This window comes from Rattus norvegicus, chromosome 8, assembly GCF_021556685.1.
Source record: "Rattus norvegicus strain SHRSP/BbbUtx chromosome 8, alternate assembly SHRSP_T2T, whole genome shotgun sequence".
Classification (NCBI taxonomy): domain Eukaryota; kingdom Metazoa; phylum Chordata; class Mammalia; order Rodentia; family Muridae; genus Rattus; species Rattus norvegicus.
Window position 1 is genome coordinate 126,892,589 of NC_141541.1, and position 22,183 is coordinate 126,914,771.

A 22,183-nucleotide genomic window follows, 5' to 3' on the forward strand; every position below is an offset into this window, starting at 1 on the left:
CTCCGCCAAACACAATTACAGTTAATTACATCTACTCATTTATGTCTGTCTATACATACCTGTGCATGGAGGAGGGCAAGCACATGCCTGTGGCGGTTAGAGGACAGCTTTCAGGAGTCAGTTCTCTTCTTCTACCAAATAGGTTCCAGGGATTGAGTTCAGGTGTCAGTTTTGGTGGCAAGCACCCTTACTGGATGAGCCACCTTGCAGGCCAAGGCACGAATTAAAAGAAGAAACATGGACTAACACACCTGAGTAGTTTGGTAGGGATTTAAATTTCTGAGCTCTGGTCCAGAGTCTCTGGCTACCACGAAGTACTGTTTTTCCAAGAAACTCGATGGAAGGTACAAACACTTTAGGAGTTAACGGTGTGTGTGTGTGTGTGTGTGTGTGTGTTTTCACTTTGAAGCCAGGTGTCACAAGCAGTACAATGGGGTACAGGTTTTGGAATCACACCGAGTTGGATCCCAGTCTAGGAGATCCTTGGTGGATCATGAGCACGCGTTTACTCACTATCAAATGAGACTTAAGGCAATTTCTTCAGAGGACAGTACACTCGCACCATTAAATTGACAAGCCAGGACACTTTCAACTGGCCTGGACCAGGGATGGAGGCAGGCGCGCTAGCCCCGCTGGACACTAGGGGGCGCACGAGGCCCTCAGCAGAGGAAGCCTCTGGGAGGCGGCTCGGGTTGGCGCGTGCGCGCCTGGTTCCCGAGCGGGCGATTGGACCTTTCTGGCCGCGAAGTCCCCGCGTGCGCATGCGCGGCAGAGACAAAGTGCTGGCGGCCCAGAATCATGGCTGCAAAGGGCTTCGCTTCGCGTCTCAGGGACTCGCGGAGGTTTCTGAATGGCTTCTTGGCCGGGGCTGTAGTGGGCGCCGCAGGAGCAGGGCTGACGGCGCTGCAGTTCCTCCAGCGTCGGGACGCGGGGTCCGCGAGGCCGGCGAGGCAGCCGCACGGTGAGTCTGCGGGCCGGCTCTGTCCCTGGTGCTCGGCTCCCTCTGCTCCCCCTGCTCCCCCAAATTCTTCACCTGGCTGCGGGCTCACACGTCATTGCCCCTCCATCCTTAGCTCCACCCCGAGCTGAGACTATGTTTGTTCTCCACCTTAGGTGCAGCACAGTGCCTGGTACAGAATTGGCCTTCAGTAAGTGTCTTAGTTTCTTTTCCTGTTGCTGTGACTATGTATACCCGACAGAAGCAACTTAAGGGAAGGGTCTGTTTTAGCTCCCAGTTCGAGGTGCACCTCATCCTGGCCGGAAAGGGTCTCGAAGCGTCTGGCCACATCGCTTCCACTGTCCGGAAACGGGGACAGATGCGTGCTGCTGTTCGGCTTGCTTTTCTCCCAGTTTATATAGTGCGGATCCCAGTTAGGGAGTGGCCCCAGCCATAATTAAACTGGGGGTTCCTATATCAATTAATACAACCAAGATCATCCTTTTCCCCGGAGGCCCGTTTCTTAGGTGTTTGTAGATTCAGTCAAATTGACAGCGTTAACCATCACAGCAAGTATGTTTGAAGGCGTTTCCGTAAATACCTGCTACCCAGTCTTCTTGTGAACATCCTTAAATTAACAGGGCATGGGGAGGAGTCCCTTGGAAGCAGCTCCCAGTCGAGTCCACTAGGAGGAAGTGTTAGTTTCCCAGCCTCAGTCTTTCCTTGAGCTAAAACACGGGAAGTATCCGAGAGGGACAGTTTAAGTGGGCATTTTTGTTTGTTTGTTTGTTTTGGTTTGAGCTAGTACTCACTGTGACCCAACCAGGCATGAGATTTGTTGGAGTAACAGGTGTGTGTACTCACTCATGGAGTTAGGGTCTTTTAAAAACTAAACGGATACTTAACCCGGCAGCTGATAGATCATGATGATGAAAAACTAAAATTATGGCCATTTTTGTCTCTATAAGTAGCAAGGCTTTCCCGTCCAACTTTGTCAGTGACTAATAATTAGTAGGGGCACTATGGTTTCCTTCGAGTTCTGTTATCTGTCCATCCATCTGTCCATTCATCTGTCTGTCTGTCCATCCATTCATCCATACACACGTGCGCATGTGCGCGCAGTTTGTGGTACGGACAGATTTGGGAAACTGATGTGAAACGCCAGTAAGATCGGGCTCTTAGTTCTTTTTTGGTACCGGGAATGAAGCTAGGCCTTCTATTGCATGCACTTCTGTCACTGAGCTCTGCTCTGCCTCCACCCTGCACACCTCCAGCCAGGCCTTTATTTAGTTATTCAGTCATTACCACGACTGAGTGTAGTGACACACACGCCTGTAAACTCAGCGTGTGGTAGGCAGGGGCAGGAGGAGCAAAATTTCAAGGCCTGCCTAGGCCACGGAGTGACTTCGTATTTAGTTATGAGTGACCCTGCGCTTGTTCCCCAGCAACAACGCCAATCACGTACCCCTATCGCTGAAGCTTATTGTGAATACCCAGCAGATGATAGGCAGAGGAGGACTTTGCTAAACTGTTTCCTTTGACCTAATAAATAATGGCAAAGACGAGGCCTGTTTGATTAGACCCGTGTCCCCCTCCCAAGGACTCAGAATCGGACTCCGTGGTGAGGCTTTTGAACCGGTTGATTTTAGACATCACTGTTGTCTTTAGAAACTTTTGCTCTTAATAAGAGTCACTAATTACTTTTTTTCTGTTCATAACTCCCCCCCCCCTCTTTTTTTTGTCTTTCTTTTTTAGAATCTGCAGAAAAAGTTGTCTTGGAACAGTTTGGATTTCCTTTAACTGGAACAGAGACCAGGCGTTACACTAACCATGCCTTGTCGTATGATCAGGCAAAGCGGGTGCCCAGATGGGTTCTTGAACATATATCCAAGGACAAGATCATCGGTAGGTGGTTGAGGGAAAGTAACAGGTGCCGATTAAAGGGTTTCATGTTTGAAACAAGAAGACCGTCGATGGTATTTTCAATCATTGTATCTCACAGCGCACATTGAAAATGTGCCCAGCCTGCTTGAAAAACTGACTCTCCTCCTAAGGGCCATCAGTTGCCAGTGGCACCTTGGTGGGAAGAGGGACTTTGTGACCTCCCTGCCCCTTTGTTGGTTTGAGCTTGCGTGTGCTCCCAGGATCCTATAAACTACATGATCCTATAAGCTATGTGGAAGAAGTTGATTTGGTGGTGAAGTTTTCTCTGTTCCCTACCACTCACCATTTTCTCTCGTACACTGCCCAGGGCAGTTTTCCTTTAACTGGAAAGGCCAGAGTCTGAGAACGAGAGGGAGCTTCACTATAGGAGGAGCATCCTGCCCTAGGCCAGCCTTGCCAAGCTCAGATGAACTATCCAAGCTGTTCAGGGACCTTGAGGCATATATATGGTCCCTGACGCCAGCTGCTTGAAACTGTACCTTCCCACACTAGCCAATCTGCCCGCCTTAGAGGACCCACCGATAACCATTCTGTGTGCTCTTCTTCAGGTGACGCGGACAGAAAGCATTGTAAATTCAAGCCGGATCCTACTGTCCCTTCAGCCTTCAGCGCCCTCAATGAAGACTATATTGGAAGTGGCTGGTCACGAGGCCACATGGCCCCAGCAGGAAATAACAAGTTTTCCAGTGTAGGCAGACTTTGGAGAGGATGAGGTTGTGTGGCTGATGATCTAGGAACCAAATTGTAAAGCCTGTGAATGTCCTCGTCTGTTTTCGTTATTTTGGTGCCTTTTTAAAATTGTAATTTATGCACATTCGTATTTTCCTCCTCGCACGTCTGTCCGTGCGAGGGTGTCAGGTCTTGGACTTCACTTTTAACTTTAACTTGTGTACGCCAAACAAACATTTCACCACCGAGCTACACCCAGCCCCTAGCTCATTTTTTTATTTTGAGAAGTTTCAGAGATGAAGAAAAGTTGAAACACAGCAAGTCTGACCCAGTGGCTGCCAGGCTGCCGGGGGTGGCAGAATTGGTTAGTCAGCGGGCGGAGCTCTGCGCACATAGATTAGATGTGCAGAGAGAACGCATTACAGTAGGCAGAAACCGGGAGGAAAGGGAGGTTTCCTCTCCTACCTTTGAATTAGAATTTGGTTTTCACACCTCTTAAATAACATCCCCAGAAGGTGACCTTTCCTCCAGATGTGCAAAGCCCGAACTTATTCTCATTTTCCCCGGAGACCTTGGAGCTCATGAACATGTGTTTGGACGGATGCTATAAATGATAAAAGCCAGACACACTGAACTACTTGCTTTATAGTTTTTATTTTTTATTATTACCACTACTTAAGACATATGTGTATAGCCCAGGCTGGCCTAGAACCAATTACGTAGCTTAGGATGACCCTGAGTTTCTGATCCCCACACCTTTACCTCTGAAGTGCTGGGATGACAGACATTGTGCCTAGCATGCATGTACACACACACACACACACACACACACACACACACACACATATTAAAGTTTTTAAATTTATTTTGTGTATATTGCGTGTGTATGGATGGATCGTATTATGTGGAAGCCAGAGGATATCTTTGTAGTGTTTGTTCTTTCTGTCAACTGTATGTGGGTTCTGGGCACCAGATTAGGGGTAACAAGGTTGCAGGGTAAGCGTCTTTACCCGATAGGCCAGTGCCAAGCCATCTCTCCGGCCTGGAGGTGTTTCTTTGCATCACCACAGTTTTCTGTCTTGGACCATTTGTGTCTTTGTTGATCTAAACAAACATCAGTGGGTGGGGGCTGAGGCCTGGTTGGGGCTGTGGTTTAGATCCCAGCACCAATGAACAGACATAGTGACTAGCTGTCTGAGCTAATCTAGAGCGAAGGCATTCTAGAATAACACTGCTTCCTTTCTTCCTTCCCAGGAAGCCATGGCAGAAACCTTTTACCTTTCTAACATCGTGCCTCAGAATTTTGAGAATAATTCCGGCTACTGGAATAGGTAGGTATGCATGGATGGCTGGCGGTGTACTGGACCGACAGCGTGTTGTCTGTGTGTCCGCTCCTCAGGCGCCATCCTGCCTGAACGGCTGCTCCCTTTGCTGTGTTTAAGAGACAGCCTGCCTCTCTGGTCCATCTGCCTCTGTTCAAAGGTCAGGTTTTGAGAGAAACTCCTCGAGATAATACTCCTGCTAGTAATAGAGCGGTGTGTCCAGGAAAGGCACTTTCTTCCTAAGCTTTCTAGGGGAGACACATTGTCAGCTGCCCAGGCTGGCTTCATCTTGCGATTGTCTTTTCTTACCTCCTGACTTCTGAGATGACACATGGGCGCCACCCCCTGCCTGGTCTGCTTCCGAGAAAAGCTTTGCAAGAGAAAAGTTCTGGTGTGGTGCAGTTGGACGTTCTAGTGGTGGGTACTATGGAGCTGCTGAGACTTCTGCTGCCTCTCAGGTTGCTCACTTTGCCAGGCTGAGGCTTAGCGTCGACGGAGGTCGCCTCAGGCGGGTACGCTTCTCCTGTGCAATATTTTACAGTTCAGGGTATGGCCAAGAGCGTAGTTCGCTGCTAGACTACTTGCTTCAGATACACAGGGGTCCTGGCGTCCATCTTCACCACCAAAACCAAACCAAAACAGAACAGCCTAGCGGGAGATAAGGAGATGCTCTGCCAGAGAAGCTGGGTTCAGTTTCTAGCACCACGTGGTGGCTCACAGCTGTGACGCTAGCTCCAGGAGATCCCGTGTCCTTTTCAGGTCTCAGATAGCACACACTTAGATGCAGGTAAAATAAAAAGACGAATGAATCTTAAAAAACAAAACAAAAAACTGAAAATAAAATGTCCTATACTTAAAAGATGCCAGGGCTGGAGGGGCAGCGCGGTGGCTAGGAGCTCATGACTAGGAGCTCACAGGGGACAGGAATTTGCTTCCCAGTACCTGTGCCAGGTAGTCCATGGCTGCCTGTAATTCTAGCTCCAGGGGTCCAACACCCTCTTCTGTCCCCTGTGCACATACAGACACATAAAGGACCATGAAGTGAATCTGTAAAGACTCCCTAAGTCCGGCACATCTGTTTCATCTGCGCACCCTAATCCCTACCACCTGCTCAGATGATCATAAGATATGATTATAAATGTATTATTTTTAGGAGGAAAGACCTGTTTTAAATGTAACCCACCATATTTAACTTGTCGCACCTAAAAAAAAAATCAACAGTAATTCCTTAGTGCCAGTAGTATGGTGTTCAAGTCCCCCGAGTGTCATCGCTGCTGGGATTTGGTTAAGGGATCCAGTTTAACTCACAGGTCTCCTCACTCCACCCTGAGTAAAGCTCTCCCTTTCAGCTTGTTAAAGCTCCGGGCGGGCGGTTTTCCCCTTCCTTGTCGATGCTATGTCTGCACACTGCACACCTATGGGAGCCTCTCACCTTTCCTTCTCCCGAGGGAAACCTAGAGAAGACCACTTCACCTTGTGACCAGGAAGCCAAACTCTGAGAGGAATGGGGGCAGCTGTCTCCATCCCCTGTAGGTCGCACACAGTGCAGTTTAGTGTGTGTCGCCACCGCAGGGACAGTCCTACCATGAGCCTCCAGCTCTATAGATTCACTCAGGAGACACTTGCCGCCCAGGACAGCCAGAACCTAAGAGTCCACTGTGTTCGGCTACTCGAGGGAGTCCGTGGTCCTAGTGCCCTTAGCCTTCTAGGACGGGCCCATCCTGGTGCTGAGAGACAATAGAATGGTCATTTGATCCAGTAGTCTTTCATGGAACACGTTCTATAAATAGCCATGACTTGGGGAACTACAGTTTAGCTTTTGACGTTTACCGGTAAGTGCAGGAGATGTGTGGTCTGAGACACGTCTTGGTGTAAGCCTTACTTTCAGCTTGTGTAGGTCAGGGTGCACAGCTACAGTCTTGATACTGTTCTTAATTAAAAAAAAAAAAAGATACTGTGTTTTGAGACAGGGTCTCACTATGTAGCCTTGGCTGCCCTGGAACTTGCTATGTAGACAAGACTGGTCTCTAACCGTTATAGATCCTCCCGCCTCTGCCTTCCCGGTGCTGGGGCTAAGGTGTGTGCCACTATGGCTCTCCCAAAGTTAACTTCTTAAAGGAGACGTCTCATTTAAGAGCCTTTCCTAGGGACTGGGCGGCTTGCTGCTTTCTTACATGTGTGCCCGTGAGCGTGAAACGTATTTTTGGTTTGTTTTCCAGGATAGAAATGTACTGCCGTGAGCTGACGGAGAGATTTGAAGATGTTTGGATAGTATCGGGACCTTTAACCTTACCTCATACTAGAAACGATGGAACGAAGACAGTTAGTTACCAGGTAGGGACGTGTATATGTCGCTTATGTCGCTCTATGAACTCATAATCGCGTTCGATGTCCTGCTCCTTAATGTCACGCATTTACCATTATTTACTGGGTGGTGTTAGGATTATAGGAGGAGAAGATATAATGAGGGGTGAGAAAACAGCTGCTGACTTCAAGATGCTCACAGCTAAAGGGAGGCATTGACCCCCCCAGCTGTGTATGTTCAAGACACTGGAACACTTACAGACCGCAGGAAACACACCAAGTGTCGGAGAGCTTTTAGTGACAGAAAGAAAGAAGGTAACTACTGCTGCGGAAGGCTCCGGTGTTGAGGGTTCGAGGACTTTCTACCAAGGAGCGCCTCAGCAGGGCTGAGGGCTCTACCAATAGTGTGACCGCACCTCTGTGGAGAGGCACCCTGAGAGTTGTATCAGGAGGGCGGCGTTGTGTGGCGGTACAGGGGAGGGACACTGAGATTTGGGGATAGAGCAGGTGTTTAGTAAATGCGGTTGGGTTAAGCCGCCAGGTGATCAGAAGCCTAGGGAGCAGCTAGAAAGCCTGAGCAGAACCAGGGCTGCTCTGCACCTGCCCACGCTGGCTGTCTGGATGCGCCGTGCTGTGTCCACGCCCACTGCTTCCACTTGGATTCCATCGTTGTGAAGTCCAGTCCTTAGAGGTGCTGATGGAAGCAAAAGAATTCGTACTTTAAGACTGACTCCTTTTGAGCTTCCCCTTCTGACCAACTTATTCATTTAATTTTAAGGTTTTGGGTTTTTTTTTTTTGTTTTGTTTTGTTTTGTTTTTACGATCTTAGAACCAAAGTGCTTAAAGCTGTCTGTTATTTTAATTTGGGAATATAATTATTTTTGACTTTGCCTAAACCCTCTTGCTCCCATCACCAGAAGAGACTGGTGACCCATAAACACAGAGCGATTCGCTCATGTTTCGTGTGTGTGTGAGACTGGGGGCGTTTCATAAATAACTTGTGTATAATAAAATTTTGCACAGCATAAAAGGAAAATTAACTCAATTAAGAGTGTCTTGCTGGGGTTGGGGATTTAGCTCAGTGGTAGAGCGCTTGCCTAGGAAGCGCAAGGCCCTGGGTTCGGTCCCCAGCTCCGAAAAAAAAGAACCAAAAAAAAAAAAAAAAAAAAAAAAAAAGAGTGTCTTGCTACATGTTTTTTATTATATAAAATGATTTTTAAAGTTAAATATATATTTTTTCTTTTTTTTTTCTTCTTTTTTCTTTTTTTTTTCGGAGCTGGAGACCGAACCCAGGGCCTTGCACTTGCTAGGCAAGCGCTCTACCACTGAGCTAAATCCCAAACCCCATATATTTTTATCACAATTCTTTCCCTCCACCAAGTCCTTCCAGGTCATCTCCCTATATCTACACACCCAAGTTTACAAAACCAAATACCTAATACAACAAACCCCTCAAAATCAAGAAAGCATAACAAACAAAACAATACCCGAAGACAACGTGCACACTTTGTTTACTTATTTTGGTGTGCTTTATTTATTTATTTTTTTAATTATTTACCTGTGACTTCCAGTTTGATAGCAGAAGACATCTGTCTTATTTATTGCTTTTCTTACTATATCGTAAACTACAATTTACAAACTATGCGTCCTGCTCCTGTGCTGAAAGGGCTCTGAAGCAGTGACACAGACTTTAAGCCACTGGCAGCTCTTGTCTTCTAAGTCACTTCTTGCTAAGTGTCCCCTCCTACCATGTCTCATCCCCACCCCACTACACACGTACACACACACACATAGACACACACACACACACACACACATACATACATACACTTGCTAAATGTCTCCCGTCATATCCCCTCCCACTACACACACACACACACACACATACAAGAGTTTAGAGAAGTGTCTCTCTGGTTCCTGCCAGCGTGCATGAGGTGAGGAAGCGCTCGAACAAACAGACCTGTCAGAAGGACACAGGAGTGAGCTGGGAGGAGGTTGGGTTAAGCTGCCAGCCTTATCCTCTCTGTGAGTAAATATGAAAACCAGATGGAGTGTAGACCAACTGAGTTAAGTCAGTACCGATGGTGAGTGAGCTCACGGGGCCAGGGCGCTCCCAATGACGTCAGCTGCAGAGTTGTCTCGAGTGGGAAACTCAGGGAATCATTTTGTGGCCGTCACAGTAACAGCTATTCAACCAGATATTGTCAGCGGATGCCTGAGTGTAGCAGAAGTTCTGTGAGGAGCAGGGCGTGTGCTCATCATTCCCATAAGTCCTTGAATGATCGAAACGGTGAGAATTGGTAACTTTAACCAAATTACCAAAGTCCTTATCTCTAGTAATGGGACTTCCTGATAATTGGTGCCTCTACTGTGCTGCGTGAGGAGAAAATGCCACTTCTGCAAAAAATGAGTAACGTTCAGTTACACTGTGTGGAAATAGCAGACGGAGCCCAGGGGAGGACATTATAAAACACACTGCGTGCTTTATCAAAGAGGGGGTCATGCCATGAACTCAGAGGCCAGTGAACCACTGGGCTTGGGTAAAGTCTGTCTGAAGTTCAGAACTGGTTTCAGTGTTCATTACACTGGAGCATGCGATGCTGGCCGTTGGCTTATCAGTGGATGATGCTCGAGAGGTTTAAGTAGCCTGAAGGGTTTCTAGAGACCTGTCAGCCTTCCTCACGTTCATCAGATGCGGTTCATCAGATGCGTGCGGTCTGAGCTTCCTGAAGGTGTGCTTTGAGTGAGGGTCTTGGCTGTTGTTTTTGTCTTAAAGCCTTCCTTGTCTTAGGTCTTCATTTTCTGGGCTTCTGAGTCCTTAGCATTCCAGGTCTCTTAATGTATAGATAGGGTTGGGGCTGGGGATTTAGTTCAGTGGTAGGCGCTTATCTAGGAAGCGCAAGGCCCTGGGTTCGGTCCCCAGCTCCGAAAAAAAGAACCAAAAAAAAAAAAAATGTATAGATAGGGTCTACTGACGTTTACATCTGAGGAGCTTCCCTTCAGCTTCCTCAAGGGCCTGTCCTGTGGGAGGGACCTGCAATGATGTTCTCAAAGTCCGGTCCTGATTGCTTTCTCTCTCCTCCTTTCCTGTGTGTGTCTGTGTCTATGTGAGTGTGTGTGTGTGTCTGTGTGTATGTATGTGAGTGTGTGAGTGTGTGAGTGTGTGTGAGTGCACGTGTGTCTGTGTCTATGTGAGTGTGTGTGTGTCTGTGTGTATGTATGTGAGTGTGTGAGTGTGTGTGAGTGTATGTGTGTGCACACATGCGTGTACACGCGTGTGCGTATGTGTAGTCTGTTCTCCTTCCATCTTCACAGGGTTTTAGGCTTGAGCTTGAGTCATCAGGCTAACATGGCACCTTTTCCCATTGGTCATCTCCGGGGTCTCACTATGTAGCCCAGGCTGGCCTAAAACAGCATAGTCCTGTGCTCTGACTTGCCAGTGCTGGGTGTTCAGGTGTCACCCTGCTGGGTTCTCTACTGATTATTGCTGTCTCAGGCTAGAGAGTGCTATGCTGTATTTCTAAACTCTGACTTGTCCTTTGTTGGCTGTTATCTCTTCTCCAGGAACTGCCTAATTTTTATATCATTTGCCCCTTTGCACAGCTCTGGTTTCTGCCGGTCCAGTCTGCTGGTCACAGACTTTGTTTTGTCTACAGCAGAGATGTGAACAGAGGCTTTCCATGACACACACCTCAGAGAGGGTTTTAGCCGATGACATAATGCACCTGTCATTTGCTCAGTAGTTGGTGATGTTAGTGATCGGGAGACCGCATGTAACTTCTCTACTAGGATGAGAGAGTAAATTGATAATTTTATTAAAAAATCAAAACTGGGGGTTGGGGATTTAGCTCCGTGGTAGAGCGCTTGCCTAGCAAGCATAAGGCCCTGGGTTCGGTCCCCAGCTCTGGAAAAAAAAAGAAGAAGAAAAAAATCAAAACTGGAAACTGAGTAATAAGCAGCAGTTAATTGAAATGTGTACAGTATGCAGTACTGCTGTGGATCTAACAGTCCTCCCTGGTTCAGATGGCTCAGGCCATTCAACCTCACACCCTTTCAGGAAGAGAAGGCAGTAGGCTTCGGAAAGCATTCGTGGAGCCCTTTAGCTTCCTCTTCCTCCCCACTTCCCCTGCTCTTCCTCTCATTCAACACGATATTTCCTTATCCGCAGAGACGGTTTGGCTGTGCTGCCCAGGTTGTTCTGGAACCCTTGGGAATCAGGCAATCCTTGGAGGTCATTTAAATTAAGCTCTAGGTGTGCCTGGCCGCCCCGGCTGCTTCTCATAAACAACGGCCACATAGCAGAAATAATGGTGCGGGGAGGAGGATGAGAAGAAGACAGGATTGGTCACCTGGGGAGTCCCAGCTGCAGAGGCCTGATTGAAGTGAGGGAGAAGCCGGGGTTGATGTTCAGAGAGCATGGCCCTGTGCGGTGTGACTAGAGTGTGCATTGGTGGGGTGGGAAGAGGACGGACAGACTCTGTGGAGACAGGACACTTCCAGGAGGTGTGAGCGAGTCTCTGCGTCTGTTTCGTGTGCCTCTTCTTGGGCTCTTTTCCTTCTGTTGTTGTTTCGTCCTATTCTGATTTGCTGGTTTTGTTTTATTTCACTTTTTCTTCTTATCCCTTAGAAGCCCATTTGTTTTCAATGAGACGGAAAGGAGCTGGGCCCGGATGAGAGGGAGGTGGGGAGGAACGGGAAGGAGTAGAGGGAGGGGAAACCAGAATCAGGATATGTTATGTGAGGAAAAGATAGCTTTCAGTAAAAGAAAAAAAAAATCAATTCAGTTGGGCAAAAATGTATTTGTATGCACACACAGATGCATGTACAAGCTTGTAGTCTCACTAAGGAAAGCATGTTTGAGGAAAGGTGAGACTGGAAAAGTAGGGGAGGGGCAGCCTGTGCTGAAGCAGTGAGCAGATTTAGTCAGAGGACGCCGAAGAGATGAGGCCTGGATGCGGAAATCTGAATGTCCAGCTAAAATCCCGGCGGTTCTCTAGCATGCGGGACCTTTTAGGTATCCGTTCCAGTCAAGCATTTGTGGGCAACACTGGCGCATTGCACAGCTCTCGGGAGCTTCTGTTCCTCTGAAGGAGCAGCGTGAGCCGTGAGCCCCCGCTCCGGGGTGGTGCCTGGCAGCTAAGCATGATGGTTCTGAATCACACAATGTTTAAGACTGCTGCTTGTTCTCAGCTGTGCACACACACTCTGTCCCTCAGGAGGGCACACACAGCCAACGTGGGGCACGCCCTGGGTGCCGTGCAGGTGTGGAGCGTGTGCGCGTACACTCTGGAGAAGTAAGGCAAAGGCACCGGCGTGTAGAGAGGGCAAAAGGTTGCAGCTGTTCTCTTGCACGCAGGAAAACTGAGGCTTGCAGGGTCAGCCAGGTCGTACGGCTCCTCATAACAAGGTGAGATCCAGTCCTCTCCCACACCTGATGCCCAGTGAGAGCATCGTCCTTTGAGGCTGTCAAAGGTCTGTGCCACAGGGATAACTGAGTGTCCCGTGCAGAGCACGAGTCCGTCAGTAATGAAAGACGTTCTCTGTGGAGCCCAGTTGCAAGGGGGATCTGCTAGCATGCAGAAATAGCAGAAAATGGGCCAGGAGGGTTCCTTACAGCCAGGCAGAAATGTCCACTAGGATCTGAGGAGATGGATCACAGCACCCGAGAACTGAGTGCATGTAGCCCTCAGGGAGGGAGAGTAGCCGTGATTTTATCAGAAGTGAGTCATCCGACAGCTCGAATCAGAGTCGCCTGTAGTGTAGCCGAGGCTGTCCATGTGCTTTTTCTGACGTTCCCCTTCTGAGAGAGAGCCAGAGAAGTGACACATACCTGAAGATTTGGGTTTGAACACCGTATCGATCCGATGAGAGTGCTGGTGGTAAGGTGAGCCGTGTCTAAAGCTCCAGATTTCTACCAGCTACTCCTAGGGGGGAGAAAATCGGAAACCTGTCCCAGGAGTCCGGAGGCATCCCAGTAGGAAAGGAAGCTTCTTTCTGAAGTGCAGGGAATGCTCGTTCATTTAGGCATCCACCCCCTGCCAGGAGCAGTTCCCGGTTGAGGCTCTATGCGGTTTGCGCAGCCTTCCCAGCAGGTGCCTGCTGGCTTTGCTGGTCGTGGCACAGGGCTGACTGATGCACAGGGCTGACCAACACTCCTGTTGACTTCCCCCTCCTGTAGGTGTGCACGGAGCCTGGTGCTGCCTCCTGTCCTTGTAGGAGTGCACAAAACCTGCGGTTTTCAAACCACCATTCTTCTTTTTCTCTTCATGTAATTGGCATCCTAAGGGCGTGGTCCCTCAGAGTGTCCCGGCAGTTTTAGTTTTGGTCTCACTTTCTTCCTTCTGGTTTTACTGGGGATGGTGTCTGTCACTAGATATGTTTATCTTAAGGATGTCACTCAATACAACAGCTATGACATTGCAAACAGCGGGCTAAGTCTATTGTTTCTTCCAACTTCTTCTGGAGCTGGGGTGGTTTTGTGGCTATGACAGGGATGAGGTGCTGCTTCTGTCACTTGGAGGGAAGGAAGGAGTCGCTCCGGCCAGTGTTTAGGAAATGACCAACCTACACGTGAGTCCATCTTATAGCCGTTAGATATGTTGTATTTTCCACTCGCTTCCAGTTGGTCAATCTCCAACTTTTGTTAACCTTGACAAGGGTTCAGGGTTTCTGAGTGTTTTAATAGCAACAGCGTTCTCCTTTGTAGAGCGTTTTTATGCCAAATCTTCGGTGAAAAAGTTTGTTGCTGATGTACTGATATTAAAGGCTCCTGTTAAGCCGCACAGAAATCCTTTGTCTGCGGTCATTGTGTTCAACTTGATCTCTCCATGCTGACCTTTAACTGCCCTAATCTTGCTGGAGCCCACGTCTTCCCACTCTACCTCTGCAAAACCTGTCTTCTGAATGACGTCCACTTCAAAAAATAGGTTTTTAAAATAGGTCTTGGTGATTCTGAAATCTTTGTTGTAGTTGTTGTAGTTTTGAGCAGGGTTCCATATAGCCCAGGCTGGCCTTGAACTCCAGGTCCTCCTACCCCTACCTCAGGGTTTTGGGATTGTTTAACTGTGCACCACCATTACCCCCTTCCCCTTTGGACTCAGGGTCTCATTGTATAGCCCTGGATGGCCCCAAACTCAAACTCACAATTATCTCCGGCCTTTTAGGATTAAAGGTATGTTTGCGCTCTCTCTCTCTCTCTCTCTCTCTCTCTCTCTCTCTCTCTCTCTCTCTCTCTCTCTGTCCCCTACCATATCAGTCTGCCGTCATAACCTGAGCAGATGTCTGCCTGGTCAGTTGAGCCTCATGCTTCAGTGCGCACAGTCCAGGGACATTTTCTGGTAGTGATTTTCCTCAAAGCAAACGCTAATGTGTATTGCTGAGTTACCTAAAGAAAGAGAACCCTGAGTTATTTTAAGATTATTCATGTCTCAAGTTATTTGTTTGTTTTGAGACAGGGTTTCTCTGTGTAGCCCTGGCTGTCCTGGAACTCACTTTGTAGACCTGGCTGGCTTCAAACTCAGAGATCCGCCTGCTTCTGCCTCTCAAGCTCTACGGTTAAAGGCATATGCCACTACCACCTGGCCCTAAGTCCCAAAGCTAAGGAACAAACACTGGGTTTTTGAATTTCCAAACAGGCATGGCGCCCTGTAGGTGTGCTGGAACATCGTAGACGCACTTAGACAAGGTAACTCAGAAAGTGGAAGGGGATTCGTTTTCTACTCACCTGTGGGGAGGTCTTGGCTGGAAGGGCCACATGCTGTGGTTCTGAGTAGGGTCACTGTCAAGGATTGAGGGTAGCTGAAGGATAGACTGGTACCCAGCATCCCTCACACCCTTGGGACTGCAGCACTGAAGGTCCTCAAGCTGTCATGATTTCAAAACCCCTTAACTATAGAAACAGCACAGTACCAAGGAAGCGTAAGATATCAATCATCTATACCTTTCACTGGAATTGAAGGAACTCAGTTAGCAGCTCTGGTTGGCAGCCAGTGCACATGACCAGTTAATTCTTTTTGAAAATAACCGTTTGTTTGTGTACAAGGAGCCCACACGATAGAAATAGTCAAGGGAATGGTACAGAAGGAGCCCCAAGGTTTTCACGCTGTGTTGCAGTGACACAGAAAGCCCACCAGGTGGCGCCAGGAGTTGGCTTGCCAGTGGGTTCCCAGCCACTGTGGGGTGTTTACAGCTCGTTTCCTGCCCCCTGTGAAGGTGGTTCCACAGGAGCTGTGCCCTTGGTTCTGGCTCCTGAGCCCGTGTTGTTACTGTCATGTTTTAGTAAATGGCTACATAGAGCACTTTGCCTGTAGGGAAGGCCGTGGCTTCCCTGGCTGTTAGTGATGCTGCTTGAGAGCAGAATTCTGTTGCCCTCCTCTTTCCTTTGAAATGAGATTCATAGTCCAGGCTGGCCCTGAGCTCTTAAGTGTGTAGCCAAGGATGACCTAGAACTTCCGACCCTCTTGCCTTCATCTGGGTGCCACACCGCCTTTATACTATGCCGGACGGTCATCTGCATCGCTGGGGATCTGTGGCCAGGGAATGAAGAGCAGCTGCCCTCCTCACCCTTTGCTTTGATGAGCTCACATCCTAGTTGCACAAGGCACTCCAGGGGCCCAGAATCTTGAACCTGTGAACAGTGTGGGTTCATGAACCCTGCTCTGTCTGAGCCCTGACCCACCAACCACTTTCAGTATGTTCGAAGACGATTGGCTGCAGATCCTGTGGCGGGTGGGCAAGCGGGGTCTTCCCTGAAGTCCCATCGCTGGCTGTGGTGGTGTGACAGACCATGGGCTTCTGGGTTCTGTGCAATGTGGATAGGAGTTTGTAAAAATAGGAAAAAAGTCCTCTCTTTTGGCTTTCATCTTGCCGCCATATTTGGGCTTCTGGGCTTCTGACAGGGAATCTAATCTGCAGCTGCAACTGTCTGACCAGGAGAGAAGACCTACCAACCGCCGCAAAGGCCTGCACAGAGAAGCACTATGAGCATGCTCAGTTGAGGCTTGTCATTTTATCGGGGGCCATTAAGTAAATGGACATTCAGCTTTTGTTTCTTAGACAACAGACGGAGGCTTTTAGCCTATTGGAGGGACATCCGAAGAGGCTTCCTCACTGTTATTTCATTACTAGGCCAACCTCCAGAGCAGCTCATGTCTCCCCCTCCGCCTTCCTCGTCGTGTGGCTGCTTTTCTAAAGTGTCCGGTTTGACAGCATAGTTTAGAAGTTCAATGTTTGGTCATCCAGGGGCATTTGGAACTAAGCAAAAGCGTTTGCATGTAGTCAACTGTAGGAAGGGAGCCACAAGGAGGTAATCTAGAAAGTTCTGTCCCAACCATGTCTGGCCGCTGCTTCAAGGGCTGTCTGTTGTTTCTTGGGGAGTTTAGGCTGTTTTTACTGTGAGCTGGGAGTGCTGTAGCCAGCAGTTTGGACTTCTGTGTTTAGAGCGGTTTACAAGTTTGGGTTAGCCAACAAAGAGGAAATGACAGCTCTTTTTTCCACCAGAAGCTCAGTGCTTGCTTGTAGCACCCCTTTGTTCTCTGCTCCTGTGAGCATACTGTGACCCCTGCCCTTTGGGGTAACATTGTGCTTTTTTGTTGTTTTGGTTTCAAAACCGGGTCTCTTTGCGTAGCCTTGGCCGCTCTGTCAACCAGGCTGACCTTAAACTCAGAGATCCACCTGCTTCATCCTCCTGAGCCACCGCCCTGCAGAGGTCACAGTGTATTAAAGACTGGCTAGAACTGGTCAGTACTCAGCTGGTTTGAATGCCTTTCCTTTTCTGTGGCCCTTGGTTGAATGCGCTGGCTACACTGAGGCCGCTCACAGGGTGTTTCCTGAAATTCATCTGCAGAGCTGTGGGAGCAAAGCCCGGGAGGCCGTGGTCTCAGCTCAGTGCACTAATCAGGCTACTCTGTTTTTAGGTGATCGGTGAGGACAATGTGGCAGTCCCCTCACACCTTTACAAGGTAATCCTGGCTCGCAGAAGCCCAGAATCTACCGAACCACTGGCACTGGGGGCCTTTGTGGTACCAAATAAAGCCATCGGGTTCCAGTCCCAGTTAAGCGAGTTCCAGGTGAGCCTCCATGACCTGGAGAAGATGTCAGGCCTGGTGTTTTTCCCCCATCTGGATAGAACCAGGGACATCCGGAACATTTGCTCTGTGGACACCTGCAAACTCCTGGGGTTCCAGGAGTTCACTCTGTACCTGAGCACAAGGAAGATCGACGGAGCCCGGTCTGTGGCCAGACTGGAGAAGGTTCTGGAAGCTTTGAAGAGCTCCGGGGTGGAACCTGACGATTACTTCCTGAGTCGCTATGGGAAAAAGCTGGAGGAACTGAAGGCTAAGGAGCAGAAGGACGCCCAGCTGGAAAAGCAGTCCTAGCGTCTGTCTGGGTATGCGCTCAGCATCTGAGATGAACAGCCAAGCCCTCTCTGGGCAGAGGCATTTTCAAGAAATGATGGAATCCTGACCAAAACCCACTGGCTCAAAACTCAGTGTTGTTTTCCTCCCCTAGGACCGGAGTTGGCTGAGGTGGTTTTAAAACTCTCTTCTCTCCGATTTGCATTTGCATGCTTCTTCTCTCATGGCCTTGAGATCCTGCAACCGAGCATCAGATGACTGCTCCTCCCCTGTGCAAACCCTGCTGTTCCCATCTTATCTGTGGGGAAGACGAGGCTCAGGGAACTGTGTCCCCCATTGGTGTTCTACAGCAGTCTCCCGGGTGCCTCAGAGTTAAGACAAAGTAGATGGGGGTTTGAAGGCTGTTTCTGGTGCCAAGACCCTCCTGGTGAGAAGGGTCTGTCTCCTCAGAAGAGTGAGCACGTCATCTCTGTGGGAAGAAACAGCGGGTCTTTGAAAGATGGAGATACCTCGTGGGTTTAACCAGAGCCTGTGGTTCCCTCCAGGGATCACGTGGTGCCAGATAAGTGCGTTTCTTGCTTCATGGGGGCCTTTCTAAGGGAGCGCAAGAAAGGTGTGTCCCGAGAGTCTTCGGGTACCTCTGTTCTTTCCTGCTATCTGCTGGGCCAGCACACCACAGGTAGGTCTAGCCTGGGCCCTAGCTCCAAAGCAGTTCATTCCCAGGGGAAAGAGCAGCTGCTCTCTGTGCTGACTTCTGCAATGCTGTATACAGATCTTGAGCTGTCCTGAGTATGCTCGGCCCAATAGCTTCCGGGCAGAAGGACTTGTCTGAATCTGCCACTCTGCCTCTGTCTTCTGAGCAGTACGAGAGTGATCTTTGTGGCGTTGTGTTTGCCTCTGATGGAAATGCCATGGCTTTACAATAAAGACAAGAAGGCAGTGGCTGGCCCTGTTCTGCTCCTTCATTTGGATAAAAAGAAACAATCGGGTGTAGGACACAGTGGCTGATTAATGCCATTCTGTTTTATCTTCCTGTTCCCCACTAACTTGTGCCAGTCCTTCTGAGGATAGAAAGCCAAAATGTCACTGTGACCAAAAAAACCTGTTACTTTCTCTCCTCAAAAAAGAGGTGATGGTGGGGCCTGAGCGCTTCTCCAGGAGCCCTGGGAAGGAAGCTGGGGCTCCTCCTGACTGTGTCCCAGGTTCCCACCATGTATCCATGCAGCCGAGCCCCTCTCTCGTGGCCGTGCTCCCCTCTGCTGACCTGACTTGCCAGTGGCCTTGGACTTACTTCCCATGCTTTCCCCGCTCAGGAAGAATCTTGTCTGACTTCATCAGTAAGTTTTAGAAGCTTGGGATTTGATTTCCTATGAAAGATGCTACCTGGTCATTGTGAGACAGAGATCAGAACAAACCAAAAAGACAGTGTGCCTGACCATTTTTTATTTTATTTTTTATTTGAATCTGTGTCTTTATGAGTGTTTTGCCTGTTTGCATCTATGCATACCAAGTACCCGATGCCCACAGAAGAGCTCATTGAATATCCTGGAAATGATTCCCAGATGGTTCTGAGCCACCATGTGAATGCCGGGTTCTCTACAGCGAGTCGGGGTCCTCTGCGAGAGCAGCCAGTGCTCTGAAGCCCCGCCCTCGGTGTTTAGGTGTGAAATGTAGTGCATTGGTAACAACACTGATGCTTGAATTGTCTGTGAACATTTCCATTAAAAGTGCCCAGCACAAACACTTGGAATTTCCTCTAGCTCGGGTCACTGTGGCCCCTTTGGTGTGGCTGTCCTTTAAGAGCCCTGGGCCAGTACCAGATGTGTCAGAGACAAACGCCGTAACCTGCCAAACCTGAATGGGGTCACTACCCGTTTGCTACCTCAGTGGGTTCCCCTCAGGTTCTTGGGCCGAGCCTGGATCACTGCCTTCTGGGTCATTTACCCTTCCAGTTCCTGGTCTGGAGAAATGGCCATGCTGGGTGGGCTCCGCTGTGGGAAGTCCCTGGCTGTGGGTAGGGGATTTAATCCTTAATCTTTCTTTTTTTTTAAAAAGATTTATTTATTTATTTATTTATTTATTTATTTATTATATGTGAATACACTGTAGCTGTCTTCAGACACACCAGAAGAGGGCATCAGGTCTCATTACAGGTGGTTGTGAGCCACCATGTGGTTGCTGGGAATTGAACTCAGGACCTCTGGAAGAGCAGTCAGTGCTCTTAACCGCTGAGCCATCTCTCCAGCCCCAGTCTTTTTTCTAGTGACATCTTCAAATTCTTTGATCTCTGGACTAAGGCTGTTGGCTAAAGTTGAATACAGCAAAGGAAGGCCTTACTAAAAGTTAGAGAGCTCAGGGGTAGCACCCCACTCCACTCCCACCCCAAGCTATGCGCTACCATTTCTGCACTTAACTTCTAAACAGCAGAAACCTGTCTTCTTTGGCCTTTGATTAGTGCCCAGCAGGAGAGGCAGTCTGCTCTTGAGGGAATGGCTTCCTGCAGAGCTGCGCTCAGTTTGCAGCCCAACACTGGCATGATCCTCTGTGTTGCCATGTCACCTGTGTGCCCTGCCCCATCTCTGAGGGTATTGTTGAGCTTCCTCCGTTCATGGCAGACTTCCTGTTAACAGCTGGTGGATGGGTAGGATGTAACGTGTGCCTCACCAACACATTCCCAGCCTGTGCAGCTTTGAAAGCTGTGAGTTCTTGGGAGGGGAGGCCTGACTGGTGGAAGTAGGTCAGGAGAAGCAGGCTTTGAAGGTCAACTCCCCCCCCCCCCTGGTTCTGGCCTGTGTGCTTTGCCTCCTGTCTGCCACTGTGTAAACACCTTCCACCTCACTGCTCAAACCTCGGGAGACAGCCATTCCTGTTGTGGTGCCTCCCACGCCATGGTGAACTGGAGTCCCAGCACCATCAGCTCAAATAAACCCTTCCTGCAGTTGCTTCTGCCCGGTGATCAGTCACAGTGACAGAAGTAATGCACGGTCACCCTAACCATGCCCTGCCCACGGTAGTCCTTGCTCTTGCTTGGCCCTCGACACTTCACCCTGTTCCTTTGCTGTGAGCCTCTTTCCCACACGCCTCTATTTTTAAGCCCCCAGGGTTTCACTCTGGTTTGTCCTGGTGGAGTTGATGAGGCTGGCCTCACAGCGGGCACGGCTCTCCTGTATTCTGCCTCCCATTTAGAAATCAGTCAGCTTACCAGAGAAGGCTAAGCCGGGTGCTTTGCCCTTTGACCTCCTGTAAATGGAATCCATCAGGGGCATTGCCAGCGTGGGGTTCAGGTTGCTCTGGTCTGAGAGCAGAGTACCTCTAGGGGTCAGTATGGTCTAATCTGCACAAGAGACAGCCTGGCTGGGCGGCCACAGCCTTGCAGGCAGGCTGTAGCCTGAGGCTTGGCAGGAGAGCAGAGGTTATCTGTCCAGCAGGTTTCAGGTTTTCACTCCATGGAAGCTGGCAGCTTCCTTTCCTTCAACCGTATGTTCAGGAACGCCAAGCCTACAGAAATGCCGCATGTAGTGATTGTCCCTTCCCCCACTGTTTTGTCTCATTAGTTCTTCTCGATATGGAACCATTTAAAATTAATTTGTCCCCCTGAGAAGTAGGTTGAGGCACGGCAGGTCACTCTTCACACTTGAACTTAGCGTACTCTGTGAATAAGGACATTCTTCCATATCTCTGAAATACACTAGCCAATCTAAAACAAAAATCACCAACCCTTCTGCCAGGCTTGGTACATGTCTGTAACCCCAGAACTGGGGAGGCAGGCAGATGAGCCTTATCAGCCAGACTGTGTACGGAGATCCTGTTTGGAAAAGAAGATTGATCAAGAATCCATGTTAATATTCCCTATTAAAACAAGTTACCCAAAATACCTTCTTACGCTTTTTAAACTCAAAGGCTTCAATTAAGCTGTGTTTTAGTAATGTAGGACAGTAGGTTCCCAGCCTGTGGGTCGTGGCCCTCAGGGTGTGTGTGTGTATGTGTGGTGTGTGTGTGTGTGTGTGTGTGTGTATGTGTGTGGTGTGTATGTGTGTGGTGTGTGTGTGTGGTGTGTGTGTGTGTGTGTGGTGTGTGTGTGTGTGGTTTTGTGTGCGTATGTGTGTGGTGTGTGTGTGTGTGGTGTGTGTGTGTGGTGTGTGTGTGTGGTTTTGTGTGTGTGTGTGTGTGTGTGTGTAAGACCCTTTCACAGGGGTCACCTAAGATCATCAGGAAACACAGAGATCTACATTATGACCCATAGCAGCAGAATTGCAGTTCTGAAGTAGCAACAAATAATTTGGTGGTTGGGGGTCACCACAGCGTGAGGAGCCACTGTCTCAGCATCGGGAAGATTGAGAACCACAGCTCTGGAGCAGAGAATCTGCTTGACTTAGAAAACATGAATCCCTTACCCGCTCCTTGAGGTTGATTCTGGAGATCTGTTATGAGGCTAGGGTTTACATTTTAACAAATTATTCTATGTGTGTGGTTGTTTCACTTATGTGTGTGTGTGTGTGTATCATGTGCGTCCCTAGCGCCCAAGGAGGTTAGAAGGGACAGATCCGCTGGGACTGGAGCTGCAGCCATGTGGGTGTTGGGAACTGAACTTATAGAGTCTTTGGAACAGCAGCCAGTGCTCTTAACCACTGAGTCACCTCTCCAGCCCCAAA

At 49.0% G+C, this 22,183-nt stretch overlaps 1 protein-coding gene across 2 annotated transcripts; it reads left to right on the forward strand.

Moving 5' to 3' along the window:
- The first annotated feature begins 753 nt into the window (after window positions 1–753).
- On the forward strand, window positions 754–20,468 carry Exog (exo/endonuclease G). 2 transcript variants are annotated; one of them, XM_087561562.1, is made up of 7 exons: window positions 754–961; window positions 1,114–1,148; window positions 2,693–2,842; window positions 3,430–3,569; window positions 4,805–4,881; window positions 7,092–7,206; window positions 17,091–18,470. In XM_087561562.1, exons 1-7 carry the CDS (start codon window positions 762–764, stop codon window positions 17,550–17,552), a joined length of 1,179 nt encoding a protein of 392 aa, XP_087417688.1. In that variant the 5' UTR covers window positions 754–761; the 3' UTR covers window positions 17,553–18,470.
- Window positions 20,469–22,183: the final 1,715 nt, after the last annotated feature.